The sequence below is a fragment of the Cryptomeria japonica genome, chromosome 10, assembly GCF_030272615.1.
Source record: "Cryptomeria japonica chromosome 10, Sugi_1.0, whole genome shotgun sequence".
NCBI classification, from domain to species: Eukaryota; Viridiplantae; Streptophyta; class Pinopsida; order Cupressales; family Cupressaceae; genus Cryptomeria; species Cryptomeria japonica.
The window spans coordinates 885801831-885829405 of NC_081414.1; the positions used below are offsets into that span (position 1 = coordinate 885801831).

General features: G+C 36.9%; 1 protein-coding gene across 1 annotated transcript; it reads left to right on the forward strand.

Annotated features, from left to right (window-relative positions):
* Window positions 1-24836: 24836 nt before the first annotated feature.
* LOC131072294 (U-box domain-containing protein 25) lies at window positions 24837-26392 on the forward strand. Its single transcript, XM_058008435.2, has one exon. It carries the CDS (start codon window positions 24967-24969, stop codon window positions 26179-26181), a length of 1215 nt encoding a protein of 404 aa, XP_057864418.1. The 5' UTR covers window positions 24837-24966; the 3' UTR covers window positions 26182-26392.
* The last annotated feature ends 1183 nt before the right edge of the window (window positions 26393-27575 follow it).

Consider the following 27575-nt stretch of genomic DNA (forward strand, 5'->3'; position numbering starts at 1 on the left):
TTCAACACACAAATACATACCTGTAGCACGCAGCATTACCTCCCTTATTTTCCTTTACCGTCCTTTCTCCCCGCTGTAGTAACAAATCCCTTTTTCCTATATTCCCCCCCCCACTATCTTCTCTTAAATCTGCACTTTGATCCTCTAAAACAAACTCCTTGTGACTAATATATCTGCTCTGATTTATGCACACCACATACTCCTGAGAACCCTTTACTTTCTGAATTATAATCTCAGCCCTCTTTCCTTACCCCCCTCTTTTTCCCATTTTCTATCATATTGAACTCCTTTTATATCTTCTCATTTAAAGAAATTTGTCTCTTTCCAAGAGACGTGTCTTCATGAGTCATGGCTTTTATCATTAACAAATCTTATCTCCTTAATTTATTTGTTTTACTAAACTTACCTTTTGACAAGTCAATTATTTTTCTTTACCAATCATTATACAATTTGTTATATGATTTTATTATATTTGTTATACATGTTTGTTATACGATTTAATAATCAGAGAACACATTCGATCATATTCACTTCCAGATACACAGCCCGATTCAAACTGCTTGTTATTTGATCACTACATATAAAATGTGTTTCAATAAAGTCTATGTAGGAATAAACTCACCATTCTTCATCTTTTAACTTATGATAAAATCGCTCTTTCAAAATAGAAATTATGTGCCTTTTAACCACTAAACTTGCTGCTCTTGTTAACACCTTCATTAATATCTTCATTAACTTCTTTAACTTTTTAATGAAGTCGCTGCTATTTGCTTGATTTACTAATCACTCCACTTACAGAATCGCTGCTCTTTATCATGCTAATAAATAAATGAACATTGTCTATGGCTTCTCTTAATTATTGAACTTAGTAATCGTCATTCATTAATGATCATTTTCTTGTAAATTGCTTGTCTTGTAGAATGTAGGTGCTCCTTTTAATTATTATTATTTTTTTCTTCTTTTGTATTTTAATTGTATTATTATTTATTATTGAATATATAAATTATGTTGATAATATATAATATTCAAATCATGTTCATAAATAATATTTAATTAATGAAATTTAAATAATCATTCATTGATAATTATTATATTAATTAATAATAATAATTTCTTCATTTAGGGTCTCTCTCTTTCTTTTCGTATATATATAACGATCCAGGAGGGGACATGACAGGCATCTAAAGGTCTTGTCAAGGCTTCTCCTTGTTGTTGGAACTCTGTATGGACCTCATGAACCTCTCCAAATGATTTGGCTAAGGTTTTGTGTTCACCTCTGCACTATGCATTCAATTTTCACCCTGTCTTCTCTAGTCGAATTGCTCCTAGACTTGCCTAGAACAAGGTGGTAACCATGTTGAACTCCACTTCCAAAAATACTCCCTACATATTTACACTATACATATGGTTTCCTTCCATTTCCCAGCAGGTCGTGATGGTAGCACGGAGGGATTTTATGGGGCAGCCATTTTACAAGAATTTGCTATTTACAAGCCAAAACTGGCTGTTTGGAAACAAAACAATGAAAGTACTAACACACCCTATCTACAAAGAATGAAATGAACCAAATAGAACTAGAACACACCAAAAAACTATAATCCAAAGATGGATCAATGGATTCAATCCATTAGTGTTCATATTTTATGCAAAATAAGACAAAAACGGTGATAACAGTCCGAAAATGAGTAGTTTCAGATTGTCAATCATACAAAATCAAACTTCCAACCTTGGTAATTGTGCAAGAGGAGGTTTAAATAGTATTCCCCATGATTGGAGGTAGCCTAGGGAATTGTGTTGTCCCTAACTCCATCGCTAATCTCTTTAGGACCAAAGTTGTCATGACAACTTTTACAACTTTCCACATTTTGTATTTCCAACCTAAGCAACCTATTTCAAGTCATTACTCATGACTTTTTAAACATTCCTAAGACTATTATAAACCTCTCCAATTCTCATACCCATTCATGCCCCTTTTGACCATCAAGAAGGCCATTTCAACTACTCAAACTATTACCTATTCACAAAGTGCAAACCTAGGAAGAAAACCAACTCAACTAGGCCTACATTTGACTCAAATCAAACATCACACACACACCTTGGAACCTCCTGGAGTCCTTATTAGAAACCTAACTTAGCTAAGTTCAGTACAAGCCAAAATTGTGGAAGGAATATGAGCCTATGTCTTAGGTGCTCCTGCATCACTTGGAAGCTTGGTTTGTGGTTCCAGTAAGGGTTTCACCAACAGAGCTTTGATGATACGCATAAGTGGTGTTGGTACGGCTTCTGGTATGGTTTTAGGATGCTGATGGTGATCATTTTTGAGACTTGGTTGATTGGGATTATTGCTTTAGTGTGTGGACCTATATTGGGTCTCGGTTGATCTAGGTTATGGACCGGCTTAATGTAACGTGTGGATTGGATCTCTCTATATGTTTCTGGGATGTCTTATGAGTTGGATATTATTTTTTTGGTCTAAGGCCAACATGTTTTGTAATTATGTAACTGGTTTATTGTCTGGTGGCCGACCTGATTGTTTATGGTCAAGGGTTTGTATATATATGATGTAAGATGTCATTGTAGATTATCATGGTATGGGATATGGATATGCAATATGCGAATAATGTAATATCATTCAAGTAGAGGATTCAGTCTATCATTGGAGATCAAGTTGGGTTTAAATAAGAGGATTTAGTCCTCTAGTATTGAGCTTAACCGAAACTGTACTCAGGCATAGGAGATGTTATCTTTGCAGTTCATTCATTCTTCTGGATTGTAGTCTAGATTTCTATGTAGTCAGTGAGACTCCTTTTGTGATGGGTAGTGTGCTCTAGGTTATTGGCCTTCCTACAAGTGTATGGCCCTCAATTGTAATTCACATACTTCTTGCAAAAGTATTATCTGACTGTGGGTAGGCTTCCCACCGTGGTTTTTCCCTTTACCAAGTTTTCCATGTATAAATCTTGGTGTCATGTGGATGATATTTATTCTCTGATTATTATTTATGCTTAATTAGTATATCTGTTATTATGGTATTTGGTTTAAGAATTTCGGTATTAATGTTTTCGATTTCAGTATTAAATTTTTAATTTCTTAAGGTTTTGGTAATCTGTGACAACTGATTCACTGTTGGGACCCAGAGGCAACTGAGATGGGGGATTGAATCAGTTGTCTAATAATTTCAACCCAAATATAACTTAATCAAATTTGATATTTAATATCGATAAACCAAACTTAATGTCGGTTAATAGATTAACAGTTAATATTAATACTAGTAAAGCTTAATGCATGAAACAGAAAGAGAAACAACATCCACAACACAACATAGATATTTGTACATGGAAACCCTGTAAGGGGAAAAACCACGGTGGGAAATCTTACCCACAATTAGATGATACTACTGTAGATAGTATGTGTGTACAAATGAGGTCTGCACATGTAGAAAGGCCAGCTGCCTAGAGCTCACCGCTCAATCACAAGAAGGGAGTCACGTTGACTACAATTGGATGATTAAATCCAATGATAATGTACTACTCAAAGTAGCATCTCCAATATTGGATTCAGTACCGATTAAGATCTGAATATCTCCTTCAAACCTTCCTTAAACCTTCTCTATGGTCTTCTCATATGATCTTCAATATTCGCACATACCATGTTACAATACCATAACCATATATCATTATCTTCCTTTAACCTTGTTACATTACCTCACAAATGAGATCTTACATATATACCAAAACCTAAGACCAAATGTGTAGGTCGGATCACTAAGAAAATTACAATAAAATCAATTATGTAAGTAAGTCAAGATGTGATGCATCATTTTGTCTCAACATCAATACCAATTGATTAAACCATATCCATAATGTGTCATGTTGATCTAGAATAGATAACGCATGCCGGTCCATAACCTAGACCAATTTACTTGTAACAAAAAATATGTCAGCCCGATTAGACCAATAACCAAATCACCAAAATCAAGTGTCCAAACCATGTCTTCGACATAACCAAGTGATCTCCAGATGATAACAAGTCATCCTTAGTGCTGGTGAACAATATAACCCACCACTGAACCAAATACCAGTGACTGTGCATAAGTCACTAAACTTGTTGATGAACATAACCAAAGATCTCCAAAAGGATAAGTGTTGATAAGTGTTGACATCAATGACAAAACCAATGCAACATATCCATAATACCAACATTCACCCCCCCCACCTCTCAGTTGTCTTCGGGATATTTGAACTGTCTAACAACAACAATCCACCAATCATAGATCTATATCTAGTCTGATTAGCTTTCAGAGAATCATCATCCTTTGTCAACTTACATCCGATCACCATAGGTGTAGCAACTGGCTTTGCATCATCTAAACCAAACTTCTTCAACAATTCCTTCACATTCTTAGATTGAGATATGAATATACCTTTATCTAACTAAGAAAATTACAATCCCAAAAAGAATTTCATTTCACCAATCATAGACATCTCAAATTCATTTTGCATCTCTTCAACAAATCTCTTACATAGGCAATAATTTCCTCCAAAGACAATGTCATCAACAAAAACTTCAACAATCAAAATGTTATTTTGATCAATCTTGAAATAAAAATTACTGTCAGCAATACCTTTATTGAATCCAAGCTTCATGAAATACTTATCCAATCTAGCATACCAAGCTCTAGGGGCTTTCTTCAATCCATACAATGCTTTCTTCAACCGGAAAACCATGTCCTTTTCATCTATCAGCTGAAATCCATCTGGTGGCTCAATGTATACTTTTTCTTCCAAATCAACATTAAGAAAGGCTGATTTGATATCCATCCAATAAACCTTGAAATCTTTGTGAGCAACATAGGCAAGAAATAATATAACAACTTCAATTCTATCTACCAGAGCAAAAGTCTCCTCATAATAAATTCCTTCCACCTATGAATAACCTTTACACAGAAGTCTAGTTTTATTTTGAACAACTTCACCCTATTCATTCAACTTATTCTAGAATACCCATTTAGTTCCAATGGCATTCTTATCCTTAGGTTTGGGAACTGAAATCCATGCATTATTCTTTTCAATTGGATTCAATTCTTCTTCCATAGCTTCAATCCAATTTTCATCTTTACATTCTTCATCAACATTTTTAGGTTCAATCTTGGAGATCAAATAAATTTCTTCAGCAAGTCCTCTCCTAGTCATCACACCTTTATTCTTATCACCAATAATCTGATTTTTTGAATGATTCAACCTCATATACCTAGGAGTTTTAGGATTTTCTTGAATTTTAGGGTCTTGAAGTCTTTCTTCTGCACAAGAATTTGCACCTTCATTCTCAGGCTTTTTCGAAGTAATCTGAACTTGACTTTGGGTCTGCACTTGTTTTCCTTTATCCGAACTAGCATCCTGATCATCAGAATCCTATCACCAAGATCTAATCTAGCTTACATTACCTTCATAGACCTTCACATTAGCACTTTCAAATATCTTTCTCAATCTTCTATTATAACACCAGTAGGCCTTACTTCTAGTAGAACAACCAAGAAAAATTCCTTCGTCACATCTAGCATCAAATTTTCAAAGATCTTCATCTCTTTTGATATAGCATCTACTTCCAAATTTTTTGAAATACCTAACAGTAGGGGCATGAACAAACCATAACTCATAAGGAGTCTTACAAGTATCACCTTTGATATTTACCTGGTTAAGTGTGTATATTGAAGTACTCATAGCTCCTCTCCAATAGATATGCAAAACATTTCCTTCAATCATTATGGTTCTAGTAGCTTCTTGAACTGTTCTATTCTTTCTCTCTACAACATCATTTTGTTGTGGTGTCCTAGGAGCAGATAAGTGTCTCTTAACTCCATGCTATTCACAATATGAATTAAACTCACTGGAAGTGAATTCTCCACCTCTGTTAGATCTCAAACACTTCAGCTTCAATCATGTTTCAGTTTCAACCCTAGCTTTGAAAATCTTGAGCTTCTCCAACGCTTCAGACTTCTCCCTTAATAAGGTAACCTGCATCATTCTTGAATAATCATAAATCAACAACATGAAATACCTATCACCCTATAAGCTTCTCACTCTAGAAGGACCACATAGATTAGTATGTACAAGATCCAACAATTCATTAAAATTATACTATTTTCTCTTATAAGCAAATCTTATCTGCTTTCCTAATTGACATTCCTTACATACCAAATTAGAAGACATTATTAACTTCGGTATATCTCTCACTGCTTGAGTAGAACTTATCTTAACCATGCAATCAAAATTTACATGACACATTCTTCTATACCATAACCAACTTTCATCAATCTAAGCAATCAAACAAATTTTTACCACAAGCATTCAAGTGAAATATATTACCTTTAGTCTCTGTACCTAATGCAATCTCAGTTTCAGAGCTACTCAAAAACATTTGCCATTCTTGAATTGCAAGTTATATCCCTTGTCAACCATCTGACCAACACTCAAAAGATTATGCTTTAAACCTTCAACATACAACACATCATCAATATTGTGCTTACAATCAAGAGAAATAAAACCTTTACCATGGATTACACAATCTTTGTTATCACCAAATCTTACTATATCACCATCATAATTTTCCAAATTTACAAATTTACTCTTATCACCTATCATATGATGAGAGCAACCACTATGAATTACCCATTCATATTTCTCCTCAACTTTAGCAGCCAAAGCTTTCTTCTCATTAATGGATCTTGTAGAATCTGTAGTTATAGGATCATCTTCCTTGATAGCAATGAACACAAATTCATCTCCTAAATTTCCTTTATCAGACTCATCATCTATCACATCTTCATTAGCAACATAATAACACTTCTTTTGATATTTAGGCTTATATAGCTTAAATAGCTTCTTAGGATTTCTCTCTCTTTTAGGACACCTTGATGCAAAATATCTGAAGAAGTTGAGAAATACAACTTCAGAGATCCCAAGAGCACGTGCAAGAAAAATACCTGTCACAAGAGAAGAATTGAGGAAAAAACACAATAATGGCTCTCAAGAAATTAGATTATCATTCAGGGAGGGAATGAAATAAAAAGTACAACACAATCCTTATAAAAAGAGAATATGCAACCCTAAAGTTGTGCAGGCCTAAAGAAACCCTAAAGGGATAAAGTGTATTTAATAATTACAGTAATTATTAAATAACTACCATATTATTAAATGCCTAAGTTTAGCTTAAGCATAGAGTATAATAGAATAATAATTAAATAAATAATTATTAGCTAATACAAGATAACTCTAACAATATCCTATCTTATTACATGAAAAATATTTAAGAGGTAACTTTCCTTCATATTTACCGATACCTTTAAGCAATCATCTAGCAATAAGTGCTTCAAGATCCTCAAGCTCTCTTTCTTCATCTTCCATCTCTTTCATCTCTTTCTCATATCTGGATACTCTTGTAGAACTTTCTCTCTGATCCTATCTCTACTTTCCAAATGTAGTAGCTTTCAATGTAGATTCAGTCTTAGGAAGAGAGTATCCAAACTCACTCAACTCAAAAGCAACAAGTTTACCAATCAACATGTCTCTTGTCACATTTGTCATAGTCTGGATCTCATCAATAGCAGAAACTTTATGTTTTTAAGAAGGAGGCAAGGATCCCAACACTTAAGTAACAATCTCAGATTCTTCTAATACTCCACTGACACATTTGATTCCACACACAAGCTCATTCACTTTCTGCATAAAGGAATTAATGTTCTCATCTTCACTCATCTTAAAGTTCTGATATTTTCCCTTCAAGCTCTGCAACTTAGCAATCTTCACATGACTATCACCTTCATGCAAGGTCTCCAATTTTATCCAGATTTCATGAGCAGTCTCTATGTCCATCATATTAGTCATTTCAGAATCAAACAAGGCACTTAACAATGCTTCCTTAGCTCTAATATTGAATTCTTCTTCCTTTATCTCATTCAGAGTAGTAGGACCATTCTGATGAACATTATATACATTCTTAGTAATCTTCCAGTACTCTTCTCCAATACATCTTAAATAACATTGCATCCGACTTTTCCAGAGAGTGAAGTTCGTTGCATCAAATCTTAGACTATCCTTCTTGAAAGAAAAGGTTTCCATCCTGGATCTCTTCAAGCAGTCAAACTTCTTCTAGAGGATCTAGCTCTAATACCAATTGTTGGCAACAATGCAGCAGATTGAGAGGGGGGGGGTTGAATCATTTTGCTCAAAAACTTATTGCAACTTAAACCGCAAATTAGATCTGATAATTAATAGTTTAAAGCATGAAACAACACCACATCAATAACACACATAATACTAAGAATATCAAATAACATGAACAAATAAATATCAACCACAATACCAAACCTCATAAATCGATCAAATCATCATGCGGACCTCTGAAACTTCTACTGAAATCAACTAGAGATAAGTATCTCAAAACTCATTAATCCACATCAGCTCATCTGCAACACACAGGCTAAACCAACTCATCTAATTTGACTGCAACACTGGAATACATAGGAGAATATGTTGACATCAATGACAACACATCATTTCAGCAAACTTCTCACCAATATCCAAAAATCTCTAATATATATATGTATGTATGTGTGTATGTACATATACATGTACATGTGTGTGTGTGTGTATATAGGTAATTACCTAATAAAAATATGTATCAATCATTTCTTTTTTCATTGATCTCTTCCATGCTTACTATAATTAGTTATTTTGGTTTTTTATTAGCTTTGCTTATTTTCACCGTAGTTCTATTCATCAGGTTAAGCAATATGCCTTAATCACCGATTATTGATGTTTTTTCAAATAAACATCACTCGATTTTTTATTTCTTTTCTTTTATAAAAAGAAACAAAGAATTCTAGGTAGGGATAACAAGATCTGAACCTGTGACATTGGTGTAGAGGCACCTCTTCAACAAGCCATTCATGGATCAGAGGATGAGGAGTAGGTGATTAGGATCATTTTGAGTGTCTTTTGTTTGGGCATTTTCATGTTTTCAATAAGGACCCCACCATGTAAACCAATGTCCCAAATTAGGCATCTTGATAAGCCAATTTGGACAATATGGTAAATAGGGGTAGAAGGATGTTTATTTTGATGTTTTATAGGATTTTAGGGTGTGTAGGTGGTGTTTGGTTGATCCAAGTTGAGTGGATCCCAAACTTGGTTTGTTTGACAACTTTTGTCAAAAATACAACTTTTGCAAGCAAAAGTGTAACTTTTCAAATTTCAGTTGATATAAGCCCCTTCAATGGCTCCAAACTCTTCAAATTCAGTTGGAAACTATTTGGATAAGGTCTACATACCTTATGGACATGATTCCCAAGGTTCGTGTGGTTGTTGATGGAATTTTGAAAGCATAATAAACCAAAAAACTGAGTTTTTCCTTGAAATTCTGAACTTGATGCTGTTGTACGCCATTGTACGGATTAGATCTGAAAATTATATTCATGAAGTAGGTAGAGGATTGATTTACCTCTATTTTGGTGGTGGTTTGAGGTCTTGACCTTATGAGAGCAATGAAAAACCCTTGTTTTATTGACTGTAACCAGGAAAGCAAGGGTTTGGCTAGGGTTTCACCTAAAAATGGCCATATCTTGCATCCCACTCATCTATAAGATTTTTTCTTTGGTGGAATGCAAGATTGGTCAGTGTATTCTAAGATTTTCATGGGTTCTTGTAGGTAATTCTTTGTTGTGAAGAGTATGATGTAGATCTAGGTAGGCATCTCCATGTGACTACCTTGGACAAAATTAGGACAATCATCCTAAAATCTTATAGCGGTGGGTTCTAGGCATGCAACCCTAGAATTAGTGGTTACTCATGATCCCTCACATTCTTTTGAATTTGGTTTTGTAGTTGAGAGTCTTTAGATAGGTGTTTCTTTGTAAATTAGGCCTAATCAACCTAATTAGGTCTCTAGGCTTCTAAAGGGTTTAGAACCTTAGATTGTAGATCTTGCCAATCCCTTTTGGGGATGAGTGTAACTCCCTAAAGGGTATCTATAATGGTAAATAGTTTTCCAGGTTGTGCTCATTACTTTGGAGTTAAGGGCAAAATACTCGTCAAATAGGGCTACTGGACTAGGGGGTAGGTTTCCAAAGGAAGTATAGGGCATTGATGCCTAAGTCCAAAATGAATGTTTGGAATAGGTCCTAGGTGCCATGAATTGACCAATTCCAAGGCCCCCAAGAGCAAGAGATATGGTGAGGCATGTTGGAGATGTTTAAGCCACTTACTCATCTTGAGTAGGTGCTAGGCTTGAGTAGTGGAAAGTAGTTCAAATCCTTAAGGTGTGGAGTCCTTGTAGGATCCTTGTTGTCATTTGAAGGTGTCAAAATAAACCTTTTGGACCAGTCCTTAGGTGTGTGAAGAGCTCTTCATCAAGTGGTATTAGAGCTTAGGAGTGTACTTTGGACCAGTGAAGAAGACAAGATGTCAGAGGAAGAGGGATCCCAAGATCTCCCATCAAGGATGACCAAAGTTGAGTTGGTTGTCTTGGTGAAGAAGTAAATGGTAGAGACTAGAGCAGTCAGGGCTGAGAATCAGGCCTTGAGAAACGAAATGGACCAGTTGAAGGGCAAAGTGGAGAGGGGAGAGAGAGACTCTAGAAGAATTGAAGGGGATGAAGAGGAGATCCCTAGGCAAGAATAACTAGAGGTTCCTGTAGACCAGAGACCCCTGATGAGTATCCTCGAGTCCATGGAAAGGAGAACAATGGATGTGAAGTTGGATTTCCCAATGTTTGCAAGAAAGATGGAACCTAATAAAGTGATGGAGTGGATAGACTCCTTGGACAATTTCTTTGAGAGTGAAGACATACTAGAGAACCAAAGGGTAAAAATGGCCCAATCCAAAATGAAAGGGACTGTACTGACTTGGTGGACTTTCATCCAAGATGAGAGGGTGAAAGAGGGGAAGAGAAGAGTTTATACTTGGAAGAAGATGATGGCTTTGGTGAAGGAAGCCTATGTTCCAATGGACTATAATGTCCAATTACATAAGGGGAGACAAAACTTGAAGAAGAAGGAGATGGATGTGAGTTCCTACATAGAGGAATTCATAAAGTTATGTGTAAAGACCAAGGTAAAGGAGAGTGAGGATGAAAAAGTGGTGAGATATCTCAATAGACTAAGATTTTCCATCCAAGAATATTTGAATCTCCATACCCCAAAGACAGTCCAAAAATGTTTCCAGTTGGCACTTAAGGTGGAGGAGAAGCTAAAGAGAAGGAAAGAAAAAAATAGCAGGTGCAAAGGGAGACAACAAAGAGGGGGAAGAGGCACTTTCCGAGGTAGAGGAAATGGTTTTGGATACCAAGGTGAGTCTAGTCAAGAAGGCACCAGAGGAGAGAGAAGTTACAACCAAGGAGGAGGTTACAATCAAAGAGGAAACTTTAGGGGCAGACGACCATTCTCTATAGGGAGATCCCAAGGTAGAGGACCTCCTAGGTGTTAAAACTATAAACAAGAGGGGCACATGGCCAATAGGTGTTAGGAGGAGGCTACAAGCTCCATGGGTGAAAGGAGGAGCAACTTGGTGCAAGAATTTGATTGCCAAAGTGTGGCAAGTGCAAACACCTATCAAAGTGTCAATGCTCTTGATAGCTATGTCTACCCTGAAAGAGGAGAGGCTTTGATGATGAGGAGAGAAATGCCCACCATGAAGGTACCTGATAAGGAGCCCCCACAAAGAAAGTCTCTTTTCAAAACTACCTATAGGGCAGGAGGAAAGGTATGCAAGGTCCTAATAGACTCTGGGTCTACTGAAAATTTTGTATCACTTGAAATGGTAGAGAAGCTTAAGTTGAGAAGGTTGCCGCATCCTTACCCCTACAAGGTCTCATGGCTCACCCAAGGTCAACAAGCAATGGTAGAAGAGAAGTCTTGGGTAGAGTTTCAGATTGGATCATACAAGGATAGATTGCTATTTGATATAGATAAGATGGATGCATGTCATCTCCTATTTGGGAGACCCTGGCAGTTTGATTTGAAGGCTTATCATGATGGGGTTAGAAACACCTACTCAATCACCAAAGATGGTAAGGTGATATAAATTTTACCCCTAATGGAGAATGAGATGGAACCAAAGGAGAAATGTGTTGTTGGTAGAAGGAAAGCAGTTCATGAAAGAGATTATAGAGAAGGATGTAGTTTACTATGCCCTCATTCCCAAGTCCAAGGTGACAAAGAAGGAGCAGTTTGCAGAGAGAAAAGAAGAATGACAAAGGCACATGGACTACCAAGATCCTTGCCACTAGTGAGAGACATGAGTCATTTCATAGATCTGATCCCTGGATCTACCCTACCGAATAAAGTAGTATACAAGCTTACTCGAGACCAGAATGCAGAGATGGCAAGACAAATTGAGGAGTTTCTAGAATCAAGACTAATTGGAAAAAGTCTAAGCCCATGTGCAGTACCTATTGTCCTTGCACCCAAGAAAGAAGGCACTTGGAGGCTATGCATAGACTCAAGGGCCATCAACAAGATAACTATAAGGTATAGGTTTCCAATCCCTATGATAGAGGATTTACTTGATTGCTTGGGGAGTGCAAAATATTTTACCAAAATGGATCTAAAAAGTGGATACCATCAGATTATAATAAGGCCAGGGGATGAATGGAAAACAACTTTTAAAACCAATGAGGGGTTGTATGAGTGGAAATTTATGTCATTTGGGTTGTCCAATGCCCCTAGTACCTTTATGAGGTTGATGAATGAGGTCTTGGTGGAGTTCATAGGCAAGTTTGTAATAGTACACCTAGATGATATCTCGATCTTTAGTCACACGAGGGAAGAGCACCTCAAACATGTAGATATGGTCCTCAAGAGGTTACATGAAGAGCAACTAATGATAAATTTAGATAAGTGTTTCTTCATGTAGGAGGACACCATTTACTTGGGCTTTGTAATCTCACAAGGTGAGTTGAAAATGGACCAGGAGAAGGTAAGTGCTATATTGTCTTGGCCAACACCTAAAACCATGAATGATGTCCAAAGTTTCCATGGCTTGGAAACTTTCTATAGGAAGTTTATAAGGGGATTTAGTCATGTTTGTGCACCAATGCTTGCTACCATAAAAGGAGGACAAAAATGTAGGTTCAGTTGGACCAAGGAGGCAGATGACTCATTTGAGACTTTGAAAAAGAAAGTTGTAGAACAACCAGTCCTTGCCCTACTAGACATCAACAAGATATTTTAGGTAGAATGTGATGCAAGCCACATGGCCATTGGGGAAGTATTTAGTCAAGAGGGAAGGCCAATTGCCTTTTTTAGTGAGAAACTAAATGATGCCAAGAGGAGATACTCATCCTATGACTTGGAGATGTATGCTTTAGTCCAGTCATTGAAGAAGTGAAGAAATTATTTATTGCCAAAGGAGTTCATAGTTTTCATTGACAATCAGGCTCTAAGTCTCATAAATAGTTAAGAGAAGTTAAATCACAGGCACATGAAGTGGGTAGAGACCCTACAAGCCTTAACCTTCAACCTCAAGCACAAAAAGGGGGTCAAGAACAAAGTTGCAGATGCCTTAAGCAAAAGGGTCTTAACCATCAACCAAATTAAGATGGAAAGTGTTGGCATTGACTCCTTGAAGACCATGTATGATGTTGATGAAGATTTTGGAGAGATCTACAAGGTATGTAAGTCTTTTGGTGAGAAGTATCATGTTGAATTTTTAGAGTTTTTCATCCAAGAGGGATTTCTATTCAAAGGTGGACAGTTATGCATACCTAGGTGTTCAATGAGATTGATTATTTTTAGGGAGAAACGTTGTGGATGAATGGCAGGTCATTTTGGCCTTGACAAGACTCTTGACCTTGTAAAAAGACACTACTACTAGCCTAAGTTGTAGGCAGATGTTAGGAGGTTTGTAGAAACATGTGTGATCTGTCAAAAATCCAAGGGGAAATCCACCAATACAGGCTTGTACCAACCTTTACCCATTCCTTCTGGGCCATGGGAAAGCATAAGCATGGATTTTATGTTGGGTCTGCCTAGGATGAGGAGGGGGTTTGATAGTGTCTTTGTAGTGGTGGACATATCTAGCAAAATGGCTCATTTTTTGCCATGTAAAACCTCTTGTGATGCCTCATATGTTGCAAACTTGTTTTTCAAAGAGATAGTCAGGATACATGGGTTGCCTCTAAACATAGTTTCAGACAGGGATGCGAAGTTCATAGGACATTTTTGGAGGACCCTATGGAAGAAGTTGGGAACCAACCTAGCTTTCTCATCATCTTACCATCCTTAAACAGATGGACAAACTGAAGTTGTCAATAGGTCCTTGGGGAACCTATTAAGTGATGAATACTAAGAGGGGGGGGTGAATTAATATACCAAAAAAAACTGTACTTGAACACTTAAACAGTCTAGCAGTAAACCGGTAAAACAGTTTAACAAACAAACCGGTCAACACACATGCAAACCAAATAGAAAATAAGGCATTCACCCATAGAAGCACAATCACCATAACACAAGAGATTTTGATGTGGAAACCCAAATGGGAAAAACCACGGTGAGATGAAACTCACAAGTAACTATCTGTAGAATAGTAACCAGACCGATTAAGGTCAGATCGGTTAAGGTCATACAATGTTCTTTACCAGAACAGATCCTGTTAGGAATCTCAATCTCTATTAGGAGATAAGTCCGATTAAAGACTACCTTGTGAGAGGATTTCAAATCCACAGATGTGAACCACCTTGTTAGAGGATTTACAAAGGCTTTTCTGAGCCTACCCGGTTAAGGGTTTCTGACTTGTCAAAGATGTTTGTAATCAACAAGTGAATGATCTAGCAAATGGCACAGTCTGCTTGATTAGATCCATTGTAGCTCATAGCTAATGCTCTTCAGTATTACTTCAGTCTTCAGTAAATCCACACTTTGTTGCAGTACACAGACTTGATCTTCTCAGTTAAGATCGCACATACAAGACTTCAATGACCACCATAACCTAATAGCTACATTCATACATACACATTTTAAAACCCTAGACATGATGTCCTTAAAAGGAATCTGATTTCATGTCCGTCCAATAGGATTACATTGCAAGTTCCTAGGTTCATTGTATCTAGACACATTTGGTAACACGACACAAAATCACCGTCAAAGTGTCGGTGGATGGTAACTCATCACAAAGATATATCAGTTGGTAACTCATCACAGAGTGTTACTGGTTTATACAACTTTTTTGGTTACTGGTTGGTAACTCAAAGTAACACCGGTTTAACAGATTACCGGTTGACAGAAATGAAAACTGGGAAAATGATAACTGCCGCTTCTGGCACCTTTGCTTCGCTCCGCTTGAGATCCTTAAACCACTTGATCTCTCTATGTTGCTTGGGTCTTTATATCGCTTGAGATCGGTAAACACTTTCTGTATAACATCAATAGTCTAAAGACTACAACATGATACCAGTTTGGAACAATTACCAGTTGAGCATAATTCATACATTCACAAAGTGATCTCATAGCAAGTGTGGGTCCATCAATGACAATCACATCATAATCATCAAAATGCCAATAATCTCCCCCTTTGGCATTGATGGCAACACTTAGGAAAATTTTTGACATCTGAGTGTTTTACAACAAAATTATGCCATAATCAAAATTACTCCCCCTAAGCATATACACTATCCCTTTTGCAGAAAATACAATGTATACTACTTCCTTACCGAGATAAACATGAAAGTATACATAGCATGCATCAAAATACAGAATACTACTCCCCCATCAAAATTTTAAATACAAAATACTACTCCCCCTTTGCCAACAATGACAAAGTATAACTGAAAAACCCCTGTTCCATTAGCATTAAAAACTGATTTAAAGAGTTTATGACAATAAAGAGTGAAACTTGTCAAAAACTGATTTAATGTCTTACATAAATGTCTTCATGGATAAGGACCATGATTCAAGAAATGAGGTAGCAACCTCATTCTTCATTTGCATCTGATAGACTTGCTCTTCCATGGCATCCAAGGTACTCATCTCTTGAGTGACCGTTAGGGCATCTAGATTTAGATAGCATTTATGAAGAATTTGTAGTCTTGGTAGTAGGACCAGTTGAAGTTCCTGCAAATTACGTGTCCAGTTGCTTATCTCTGCCTCTATTCTTTCAGACTGGAGTTGAAACCGGTGAGCGGTTTGTCCATATGTGGAGAAGGAATCATATGGTGTCTTGAAGGTGCTTATAAATGACTGCATATCAGATTGCAGTTTGGCTTTCTAAGAAAGCACATCATCACAGAATAAATGAGGTTGACATATCTTACTTAGCAATAATTTGCCCTCATCCATTACATCTCTAATGTCCTTATGTGCCTTCTGTAGATCAGACCAGAGCTCTATTAACTTTTTCACCAAGGAAGTTTCCAGAGCCTTTTGATGCTCCTTCTTGGTATTTGCTTCTACAACTATGCATAGGAGCTTTAATTGTGCAAGAGAGGAATCGGTACTGGGGAGGTTGGTACCGGGTATCAAACCGGTAAGAGTGTCCACCGCATATTGGATCACATCTTGCTCTTTCTTCCTCCTTATTACTTCCAGGCATTCTTGGGCAGCCTTAATTCTCTGCAGCAACTTTGATTCGTTTGCAGACTAGAGGTCAATGGGACTAGTAATGTCAGCCAGTTTGGCTTGACTACCGATTGCCTTTGGGGTCTCCATCTGAGTGCTCTGTGCCGCTCCCTCTTTCTCTTTAGCTCTTTTCTTGTCCTCTTCTGCCTTCTTTTTCTCCTCTTCTTTCCATTTCTCTTCTTCTTCATCCTTCTTCTTCTTCTCCTCTTCCTGCTTCTTCTTCTCTTGCTCCTTTCTCTTGTCCTCTTCCTTTTTCTTGTCCTCTTCCTTTCTCTTGTCCTCTTCCTATTTTCTCTTGTCTTCCTCCTATTTCTCCTGACCTTCTATTTCTGTTGGTGCATCCGGAGTAACATTTTCACCATTCAAGGCATCAACATCAATCGGGTCCAATTGAGTAGCGACCGGTTCTCCTTCACTGTCATATACTTCATCAGGTTGAGTGATTTCCGGTCCTTGCTCAGCTTTCCTGTTGGCTTTAGCCACTTGATGCAATCTTAAAGTTGATTGAGCAAGGGAGTGGGTATCTTTGACCACTTCCGAAACTTTTCCTTCCAACAACAGGAGTCTTCTTCTTCTCATGAAGAAGAGGCCTTTATATCTCTCCACCACTTCATACAATTCTGTTTTGGGCACATTAGGAAAGTATTGTGCAAATACTTCCTCTCTTATTTCTTGTTCCTTTTCTATGGCGATGCGCCACTTGTTATCTAAAGAATTATACAAAGAATCAGGTGTCTTAGATTTAATTTCTGATGGCCACCAGTCATTAATACATAAATAATTGATAACTTCTTGTTCAACTTCCTTCTTTTCATCATCATTAAAATCATCAAAGAACTCTTTCAAATCACCAATTACATTTCTTCTAATATTCTTAATTGTTCTTTGACAATGTGTCAAAGGTTTGGAAGAGGAAATGTCAATATTTACTGGTGCCGATGTTGTCGGTTCATTCTTTGTCTTTTTCCTCGTTTGCCTAGTCTTCTTAGGCTGTTCTTCAGAGACAGTGTCCTCTGAGTCTGGTGTATTGCTTTTTGTCTTCCGATTCCTCTCAAAGACTTTGGCGGGTGCCGCTTCTAGTTTCTTCTTTGCTAGTGACCGCTTGGTCAGTTTGGGACTTGCTCTGATAACCAGTGCCGATGATGAAGGCACTGCCTTTCCCTTCTTTACTAAGGGTTCTCCAACTGGTGTAACTCTTTCCAAATAGGTGCTGGTTCTCTTTTCCTTTGGATCAAGGGGTGAGGCGATTAGGGTAGAGGCACACCCATCTAGCATGTCATACATTACCTCATATCCCATCGGTTCCACTTCTTCCTGTCTAGGCTCAACTGCCTCCATTATGCACTCATCAACTCCGATGGTGAAGCAGATGTCCTCCTCATACTTCTTGACAATATCACTGGATATTCTTACTCTTTTGTTCATTTTGCATCTGAACTCATGAAAATATTTGTTCAACACTTCTAGATAACCGGTTCCTACCGCTTGTAGGCTTTCCTTGATTTGCTTTGTCATCGGTTGGTCAGCAGACCACTGAATATCACCTACTCCTGGAAAATAGCCTTGGAAGTAGAAGAACAACCCAACCAATAGTTGTCCAAACTTAAATTTCAGGTCATTGTCCTGTTTGATCGACTTGAGGCTCAACAAAAGTTGTCTTTGCATACCAGTGCATAGATCAAATGATGCATCTTCCTTAATCATCCTGTAGGTAGCATTTACTACTGCAGCAGAGACAGAGTTGATTCTGTTGGCATGGAATGTCCGGTATCCTATCACCATACACACATATTTGAACAGATCGTCCTTGATGGAATTGACAGTCATTCCTCATGAATCGCTCACAGAACTGATGAGCTTGGTCATTTCCATCTTGCTGATCTTCCTTAGGGCTGGCACTTCACCAACATTGTAGAAACCAGTGATGGCATGAATTTCATCTGGTGTAATATCATGCGTCCACTCTAAGTACATTTTATCACCGTGTACTCTGCTCAGAATAATGTGGATTTGATCATCTAAAAATTCTTGAAGGAAATAGACAGCATTGTGAAGTTTCTTCTTTTCCAGAATGCTGAATTTTGGTTTAATCTTTTTGTCCTTCCCACAGAACAAACTCAACTAAGAATGGATCATCAGAGATCCTAGATCTTCAATCTTACAATCAATGTAATCGGATGCCTTCCTCCACTATAACACCAATGGGTATTTGAGATAGGGCATTGTATTTTGCCTTCCATTGAATGAAGTCCACAGAATCAACAGGAGCACTAGAACTAGCATGTGATGCGAAAGCCATGATAAACAAAGAATTTTAAAAAATACCTTTGTAAGTCAAAATTTAGAGCTCACAATTTAAACTTCGCTACACACTCCTTTGGTTGTTGAAATACCACTTCTGATTCTTCTTTAGAATTTTCAGCTAGCTCCATCAGTTTTTCAGCATGCTCTCTTCTTTTTGCCTAAGAGGCTTTATATTTGACCTTAAGTTCATCATAGGCTTACTCATTCTCAGTGAGCTGATGAGTATGTTCCCTCATAGTGTATTCCCCCATATCTCTTTCCAAGTGGTTAGACTTATAGAAAGGTTGGCTCTGATACCAATTGATGAATACTAAGGGGGGGGGGTGAATTAGTATACCAAAAAATACTGTACTTAAACACTTAAACAGTCTAGCTGATAAACTGGTAAAACAGTTTAACAAACAAACCGGTTAACACACATGCAAACCAAATAGCAAATAAGGCATTCACCCATAGAAGCACAATCACCATAACACAAGAGATTTTGACGTGGAAACCCAAATGGGAAAAACCATGGTGAGATGAAACTCACAAGTAACTATCTACAGAATAGTAACCAGACTGGTTAAGGTCATACAATGTTCTTTACCAGAACAGATCCTGTTAGGAATCTCAATCTCTATTAGGAGATAAGTCTGATTAAAGACTACCTTGTGAGAGGATTTCAGATCCACAGATGTGAACCACCTTGTTAGAGGATTTACAAAGGCTTTTCTGAGCCTACCCGGTTAAGGGTTTCTGACTTGTCAAAGATGTGAGTAATCAATAAATGAATGATCTAGCAAATGGCATAGTCTGCTTGATTAGATCCATTGTAGCTCATAGCTAATGCTCTTAAGCATTACTTCAGTCTTCAGTAAATCCACACTCTGTTGCAGTACATAGACTTGATCTTCTCAGTTAAGATCGCACAGACAAGAGCTTCAATGACCACCAAAACCTAACAGCTACATTCATACATACACATTTTAAAACCCTAGACATGATGTCCTTAAAAGGAATATGATTTCATGTCCGTCCAATAGGATTACATTGCAAGTTCCTAGGTTCATTGTATCTAGACACATTTGGTAACAGGACACAAAATCACTGTCAAAGTGTCGGTGGATGGTAACTCATCACAAAGATATATCGGTTGGTAACTCATCACAGAGTATTACTGGTTTATACAAATTTTCTGGTTACCAATTGGTAACTCAGAGTAACACCGGTTTAACAAATTATCGGTTGACAGAAATGAAGACTGGGAAAATGCTAACTGCCACTTCTTGCTCCTTTGCTCTGCTCCGCTTGAGATCCTTAAACCACTTGATCTCTCTATGCCGCTTGGGTCTTTATACTGCTTGAGATCGGTAAACACTTTTTGCATAACATCAATAGTCTAAAGACTACAACATGATACCGGTTTGGAACAATTACCGGTTGAGCATAATTCATACATTCACAAAGTGATCTCATAGCAAGTGTGTGTCCATCAATGACAATCACATCATAATCATCAAAATGCCAACATTAAGATGCTTGACAAGACAACATGGAGAAAAATGGGACAACATTCTATCACAGACAGAGTTCTCATACAATGACACCATAAATAGAAGCACTGGGAAATCTCCTTTTCAAATTGTGTATGGCATCCACCCAAGAGGTGCATTAGAGTTGAGGGATTTACCTAAAGATGAATCCATTAGTGCACGTGGTGAAGCTTTTTCATTAGCCATCAAGGAGGTACATGACCAAGTGAAGTCTCATCTCCAACAATCTGCAGAGAAGTACAAGGCTCATGCTGACAAGAAAAAGAGGGATGTGCAGTTTGGTGTTGGGGACTTAGTATGGGTACATTTGAAGAAGGAGAGACTCCCAAAAGGCAAACACACAAAGCTCATGCAGAGGAAGATTGGACCATGTCAGGTTGTGAAGAAGTGTGGGCAGAATGCTTATGAAATCCAACTTCCTCCTGATCTTGGATTGTCACCCATTTTCAATGTGTGTGATCTAACACCTTACAAAGGCAATGGTAATGAAGAGGATGAACTAATCAAGTTGCAACAGATGATGATATTCCAAAGCACGATCCACCAAAATTAAGAAAGGTTTTGGACACTAGAGTCACAAAGAGAACAAGGAACAAGGAGTACATAGAATATTTGGTGGCTTGGCAGGGAAAACTAGACTTTGAAGTAGTTTGGCTGACAGAAAACCAAATCTCCAACCATAGTGCAGACCTCCAAACCCTGATCTCAAGTGGGCTTGAGATCTCTTCTCCTAGGGAGTATGGTGCAGGGGAACCTCTTCAACAAGCCATTCATGGATCAGAGGATGAGGAGTAGGTGATTAGGATCATTTTGAGTGTCTTTTGTTTGGGCATTTTTATGTTTTCAATAAGGACCCCACCATGTAAACCAATGTCCCAAATTAAGCATCTTGATAAGCCAATTTAGACAATTTGGTAAATAGGGGTAGAAGGATGTTTGTTTTGATGTTTTATAGGATTTTAGGGTGTGTAGGTGGTTTTTGGTTGATCCAAGTTGAGTGGATCCCAAACTTGGTTTGTTTGACAACTTTTGTCAAAAATGCAACTTTTGCAAGCAAAAGTGCAACTTTTCAAATTTTAGTTGATATAAGCCCCTTCAACAGCTCCAATCTCTTCAAATTTGGTTGGAAACCATTTAGAGAAGGTCTATATACCCTTTGGACACAATTCCCAAGGTTGGTGTGGTTTTTGATGGAATTTTGAAAGCATAATAAACCAAAAAATTGAGTTTTCCCCTAAAATTCTGAACTTGTTGTTGTTGTATGCCATTGTATGGATTGGATCTGAAAAATCTATTCATGGAGTAGGTAGAGGATTGAGTTACCTCTATTTTGGTGGTGGTTTGAGGTCTTGATCTTCAATGAGCAGTAAGAACCCCTTGTTTTATTGATTGTAACCCGGAAAGCAAGGGTTTGGCTAGGGTTTCACCTAAAAATGGCCATATCTTGCATTCCACTCATCTAGAAGGTTTTTCCTTTGGTGGAATGCAATATTGGTCAGTGTATTCTAATATTTTCATGGGTTCTTGTAGGGAATGCCTGGTTGTGAAGAGTATGATGCAAATCTAGGTAGGCATCTCCATGTGACTACCTTGGACAAAATTAGGACAGTCATCCTAAAATCTTATAATGGTGGGTTCCAGGCATGCAACCCTAGAATTAGAGGTTAATCATAATCCCCCACATGCTCATGAAGTTGGTTTTGTAGTTGAGAGTCTTGAGATAGGTGTTGCTTTGTAAATTAGGCCTAATCGCCCTAATTAGGTCTCTAGGCTTCTAAAGGGTTCAGACCCTTACATTGAAGATCTTTCCAATCCCTTTTGGGGATGAGTGTAACTCCCTAAAGGGTATCTGGAATGGTAAATAGTTTTCCAGGTTGTGTTCATTATTTTGGAGTTAAGGGCAAAATGCTTGTCAAATATGGCTACTAGCCTAGGGGGTAGGTTTCCAAAGGAAGTATAGGGCATTGATGCATAAGTCCAAAATAAATGTTTGGAATAGGTCCTAGGTACCATGAATTGACCAAGTCCAAGGCCCCCAAAAGGAAGAGTCATGGTGAGGCATGTTGGATATGTTGAAGCCACTTACTCATCTTGAGTAGGTGCTAGGCTTGAGTAGTGGAGAGTAGTTCAAATCCTTAAGGTGTGGAGTCCTTCTTGTAGGATCCTTGTTGTCACTTGAAGGGGTCAAACTAAACCTTTTGGACCTGTCCTTAGGTGTGTGAAGGGCTCTGCATTAGATATTTTGTACCCAAAACAAATGTGCTACCAATTTGCTCTACATCCCTTTTAATCGTGAGTATTTTTATTCAATATTTCATATTAAATAAAATCAATTTTGTTTTCCACATTTATCCGCCTTGATTCCCACTTGATTTCGTGAATAGACTGTATACACGGATCTATAAAGTGTCTATTTATTGACAGTACTACTTGATTACTATCACATGTTCATGTTCTATTCAAAAAAAAAAAAACCAGCTTGTCCAAATATCTGTTTAAAAATAACTTGAAGTCATTTTAGTCAATCTCCTCTATCTCTTTCCATACTATACATCTTTAGATCTTGACCATTCATCCTTTATCTTGCTCTAGAAGCTACATTTCAACCCTCCATTTAACATCAAATCTAAACCATTCACACCCTCAATAGAAAATAATATAAATCTTCTTATCACATCAAACACATTATGGAGATATTATCAATAAACCAATAAATACATGATACCAAAATCTTTCAAAAACATGAACAATTACACCTCATGAACAAATCCATTGAATAAATAATTTTTCTTAATAAAAATAAATTTGAAAATTATTTAATATAACATTATAACATTTTTTGGAGACTGCAAGAATTGGATAGATATATAACTTTTTACTACTCAAAAGAAAGTTTCATTTAATTTATAATATAAATCATAAATTTAATTTAATTTTCCTTTATTTTTTTTTAAATTTTATATATACAAAACCTTATCTCTTCATTTATGTATTATATATTATTATTTGAGCCTTATACACATTCAAAAGTTTGCTCTTAAATTTACTTTTTCATTTACTAAAATAATTATCCATTAAATGAACTTGAAGTTGTATTTTTTTTCTAACATACAACACGATATAAATTATTAAGTAACCGTACAACTTACTAGCCCACCCACCTACCCTAAGTTTATTAAGTAACCGTACAACTTACTAGTGGCCCACCGGCCTACCCTAAGTTCACACGGACCTTGAAATTGAATATTTTTTCCATCAAATGAACTTGAAATTGTAATTTTTTTCTTACTAGCCGCCCACCCAAAAAAATTCACGCATCTTAAATTATTCCTTTATTTCAAAATAAAAAAATGATCTTCCATAAATATAAAACATGATATAACCTATTTTCCATCAAATAAACTTGAAATTGTATTTTTTTTCTAACTAGTGTACAACTTAATAGTCACATATATAACCTATTTTCTATCAAATAAATTTGAAATTGTAATGTTTTTCTAACTAGTTGTACAACTTCCTAACACCCTGATATAACCCATTTTCCATCAAATAAACTTCAAATTATAATTTTTTTCTAACTAAATGTACAACTTACTAACCACTTGATATAACCTATTTTCCATCAAATAAACTTGAAACTGTAATTTTTTTATAACCAACTGTACAACTTACTAGCCGCCTACCCTAACTTCACGCACCTTAAATTGTTCCTTAATTTCAGAATCAAAAAAGTTATTTCCATAAATATAAAATACGGTATAAATTATTTTCCAGCCATATGAAACACCCTATAGCTATGCCTATACAACTTGCACTTTTTTCTTATACCCCCCCAAAAAAAGTTTCCCAGATGGAGAAACAAAATTTAAAATCCAAGTGGGCCCTCCATGTGCAACCAAAATTTCGGGGTCAAAAGTCCCTACCAGTCAAACGATCCCTCTCCTTTCATTCTTAATGTGAACAGGAGGCAAGGAATTCCAAGAATTCTCCCCACTTCCCAATGCTGACTCATCCATGAAGATTTTTACCCAAGTGGCGTGACGTCTAAAATTCTGGAAGTGCACGCCATTTAAACAGTAAGTGATGTAAAACATTGTGCCCATTTCCATTCCCATCGCCATCCCACGGATTACGGTCCTTCACACGTGAAGATTACACCTTCTGGAAGTTACTCACGCTAACGGCACTCCCTATTTCGACGTGTGCAAGGCGTATCTCAGCCGCAAATCAGCACGCCCCTCCCACTGTTTCAATTTCGTCATTCAATTCACCCAAGAAAATATTTGGTCGTTGCACGAAATTTAATCCCCAGTCAAAGTCAAGCAGAGCCATCAAATTCCAGAAGGCGGGCTGGCTAAAAAACCAACACAAGAGCCAAAGTAAAATGAGACAAAATAAACTCTACAATTCAATGGTAAAACGTCCGGGTCAGTGACTTGGACGGTGGTTTGGTATTATAAAGAGAGTTGCAGACATAATGGTCTGGAAGAAGAAAATATAGAATTATTGTTGTTGTTAAAGATGAAGATGCCGTCAAACGAGGAGGAGCTCCAGATTTGCGTTCCGCCATTGTTCAAATGCCCGATTTCGCTGGAACTAATGACGGATCCCGTCAGCCTGTGCACGGGAGTCACATACGACAGGCCGTCAATCGAAAAATGGTTTGAACAGGGCAATAATACATGTCCTGCAACAGCTCAGCTTGTGCAGACACAGGACCTTATTCCAAACCACACGCTTCGGGGGCTTATACACAAATGGTGTTTTAGCGCCGATTCGAAATTACACACCCCGGAGCCCCTTGCGGAGCCCGCTACGGTGCGTCAAATGGTGCAAAATATCGACGAGCGGAGCTCGTCCAGAATTGACGCGCTCCGAAGCGTCAAAAATCTGGCAAATTTCGAGAGAAACAGAAGATGCCTGAAATCCGAGGGCGCTTTAGGGGCTCTGATTCGGGTGCTCCAACAGTTCCGTTCTGAAGATGACGGAGACGCCGCACAAGAAGCTGTCGCCGCCATTGTTGCTTTTCCTGTAGAGGAAGTTAATGCGAGGAAAGAGCTCAGCAGAGCTCCTGCGATTCGAACCCTGGAATGGGTGCTCGTTAAGGGGAATTTGGAGTCGAGAATAAGTACCGCGAGCTTGGTGGAATCCCTGGCTAATGCGGATAAATCCGCTGCGAAAGAAATTGGGTCCATTGATGGAATAACCGATGGTCTTTTGAGTCTTTTTCAGCAGAATCTCATGTGTCCTGCCGCTGTCAGGAGTGGTCTCAAGGCGTTGCTTCCTCTGTGTGGTGTGGTTAAAAACAGGGCTACAATAGCGAATACTGAGGGCGCTGTTGCGGCTTTGATTGAGCTCCTTCCTGGTGCTGATAGATCAATGGCTGAGATTTCTTTGGCTATTTTGGAGGCTCTTTCTACGACATCTGAAGGGCGTTGCTCCATTGTTGCGCATGCTCTGGCCGTGCCCACTGTTGTTAGAACTTTGCTTGTTGTTTCGGATAATGCTACTGATTATGGTGTGAGGATTTTATTGGCGATCTGTTTTAATTGTGGTGAAGAAGAGATGCTCAGAGAAATTGTGGAGATGGGTACTTTTGAGAAGTTGCTGGTGGTGTTGCAGATGGAGTGCGGGCAGAGAACGAAGCATTATGCTAATCAGCTTCTCAGAATTTTGTCTGCTCTACCAGAAAATGGGTCGAGTATGAATGCGTTTTCTTCCACAGTTTATGGTTAATTAATTCCGCCATCAATACGACCAGAAAAACAGAAAGGAAGAAAGTTTACACGTTTTTTAATCGGCACATTAATTGTAACTATAATACAACAGTTATATTTATAAATCTATCATCCAGAACGAGTGGAATAATTGAACATGGAAAATTATCAATCCCGGATTTTCAAATCTTCCTGCTTACACTTGCAATTCCGAACGGTTAATTAAAATTACAAATTATAATGGTTTGAAAATGTTAAAGATATTTTCTCTGTATGTTAGGTCTGTCGTTGAATTTAGTTTTTATGAACTACTTTCCTTCTCGGAGATTTGAATTTGGATTTCTGAGATCCCAATATTTTTACTATTTGAATTTGCAAATAAACATATATTGATATGTGCTTTTGGTTTCAGCTGTGTAGGAGAATTAAAAAACTCCTACACAGCTGAATCAATGCTTAAATTCTTCTAAAATAAATATTTTAAATGAAGATTAAAAAAAACATATTATTATTATAATTATATTGATAGAGGTATTTACAATAGTAACAAGAGATGGAGTTTTATGAATCCTTAAAGAAGAGTCTATATTTTTTAAAATAAAAATAAAAAACTATTTTAATAATATAAATAAAATAATTTAAAAGCAAATTAAAATAACTTTTAAGAATATAACAATTAGTTTTAATTTTTTAAAATATAATCTTTTTAATAAATATAATAACTCACAATTGATAATAAATAGATGTATTTAAAATATTTGTATTAATAAAATTGTATTTTAATTATAAATTTATATACTATTAATTTAAAAGTAAGGAATAATAATATCAAATTTATATTAATTTGTATTTAAAAATATTTTTTAAAGATTTTGAAAAGCATTAATTTTTAAAAATCATTTTCCTAGTCATTTAGTATTAAGGTTTGTTTATTATGTGATAATATAAATAAATTTTTGATAAATATGTTAAGAATCTTAATTTATTTTTTATAATTCAGACTTTAATTATGTGATTATTATTTTTTAATAATTTATAGTATTACCCTTCATTCTTTCATTCATTCTTTCCTACCGGTGCCCACACAGAATGGAGGTGTAAATGTAAATCTATCTATTTTTTAAATTAATAACATTTTTTGGCCTCGGCCTTTTATGGATCAAAAAAAAAAATAATAATAATTTATAGTATTAATTATATTTGTTTCATACTATTATTTGGAAACAATTGTAAATTTGTCATTTTTTTTGTAAATTTACCAAAGTCTTGTGATTCTCTTTTTATCTTGAGTTTATTTAGAAGGGCACACAATCTTTGACTATTTTGAAGTCTAGTTGTGTCACATTTGTTGTTTGTCATTTTCAACCTATCTTAAATTGTGATGTGACTCTTGACACCAAGATTCAAATCCTT

What these genes read in the sequence shown, in the direction of transcription:
- LOC131072294 (XM_058008435.2), top strand. Translation starts at nt 24,967, where the DNA reads ATGAAGATGCCGTCAAACGAGGAGGAGCTCCAGATTTGCGTTCCGCCA.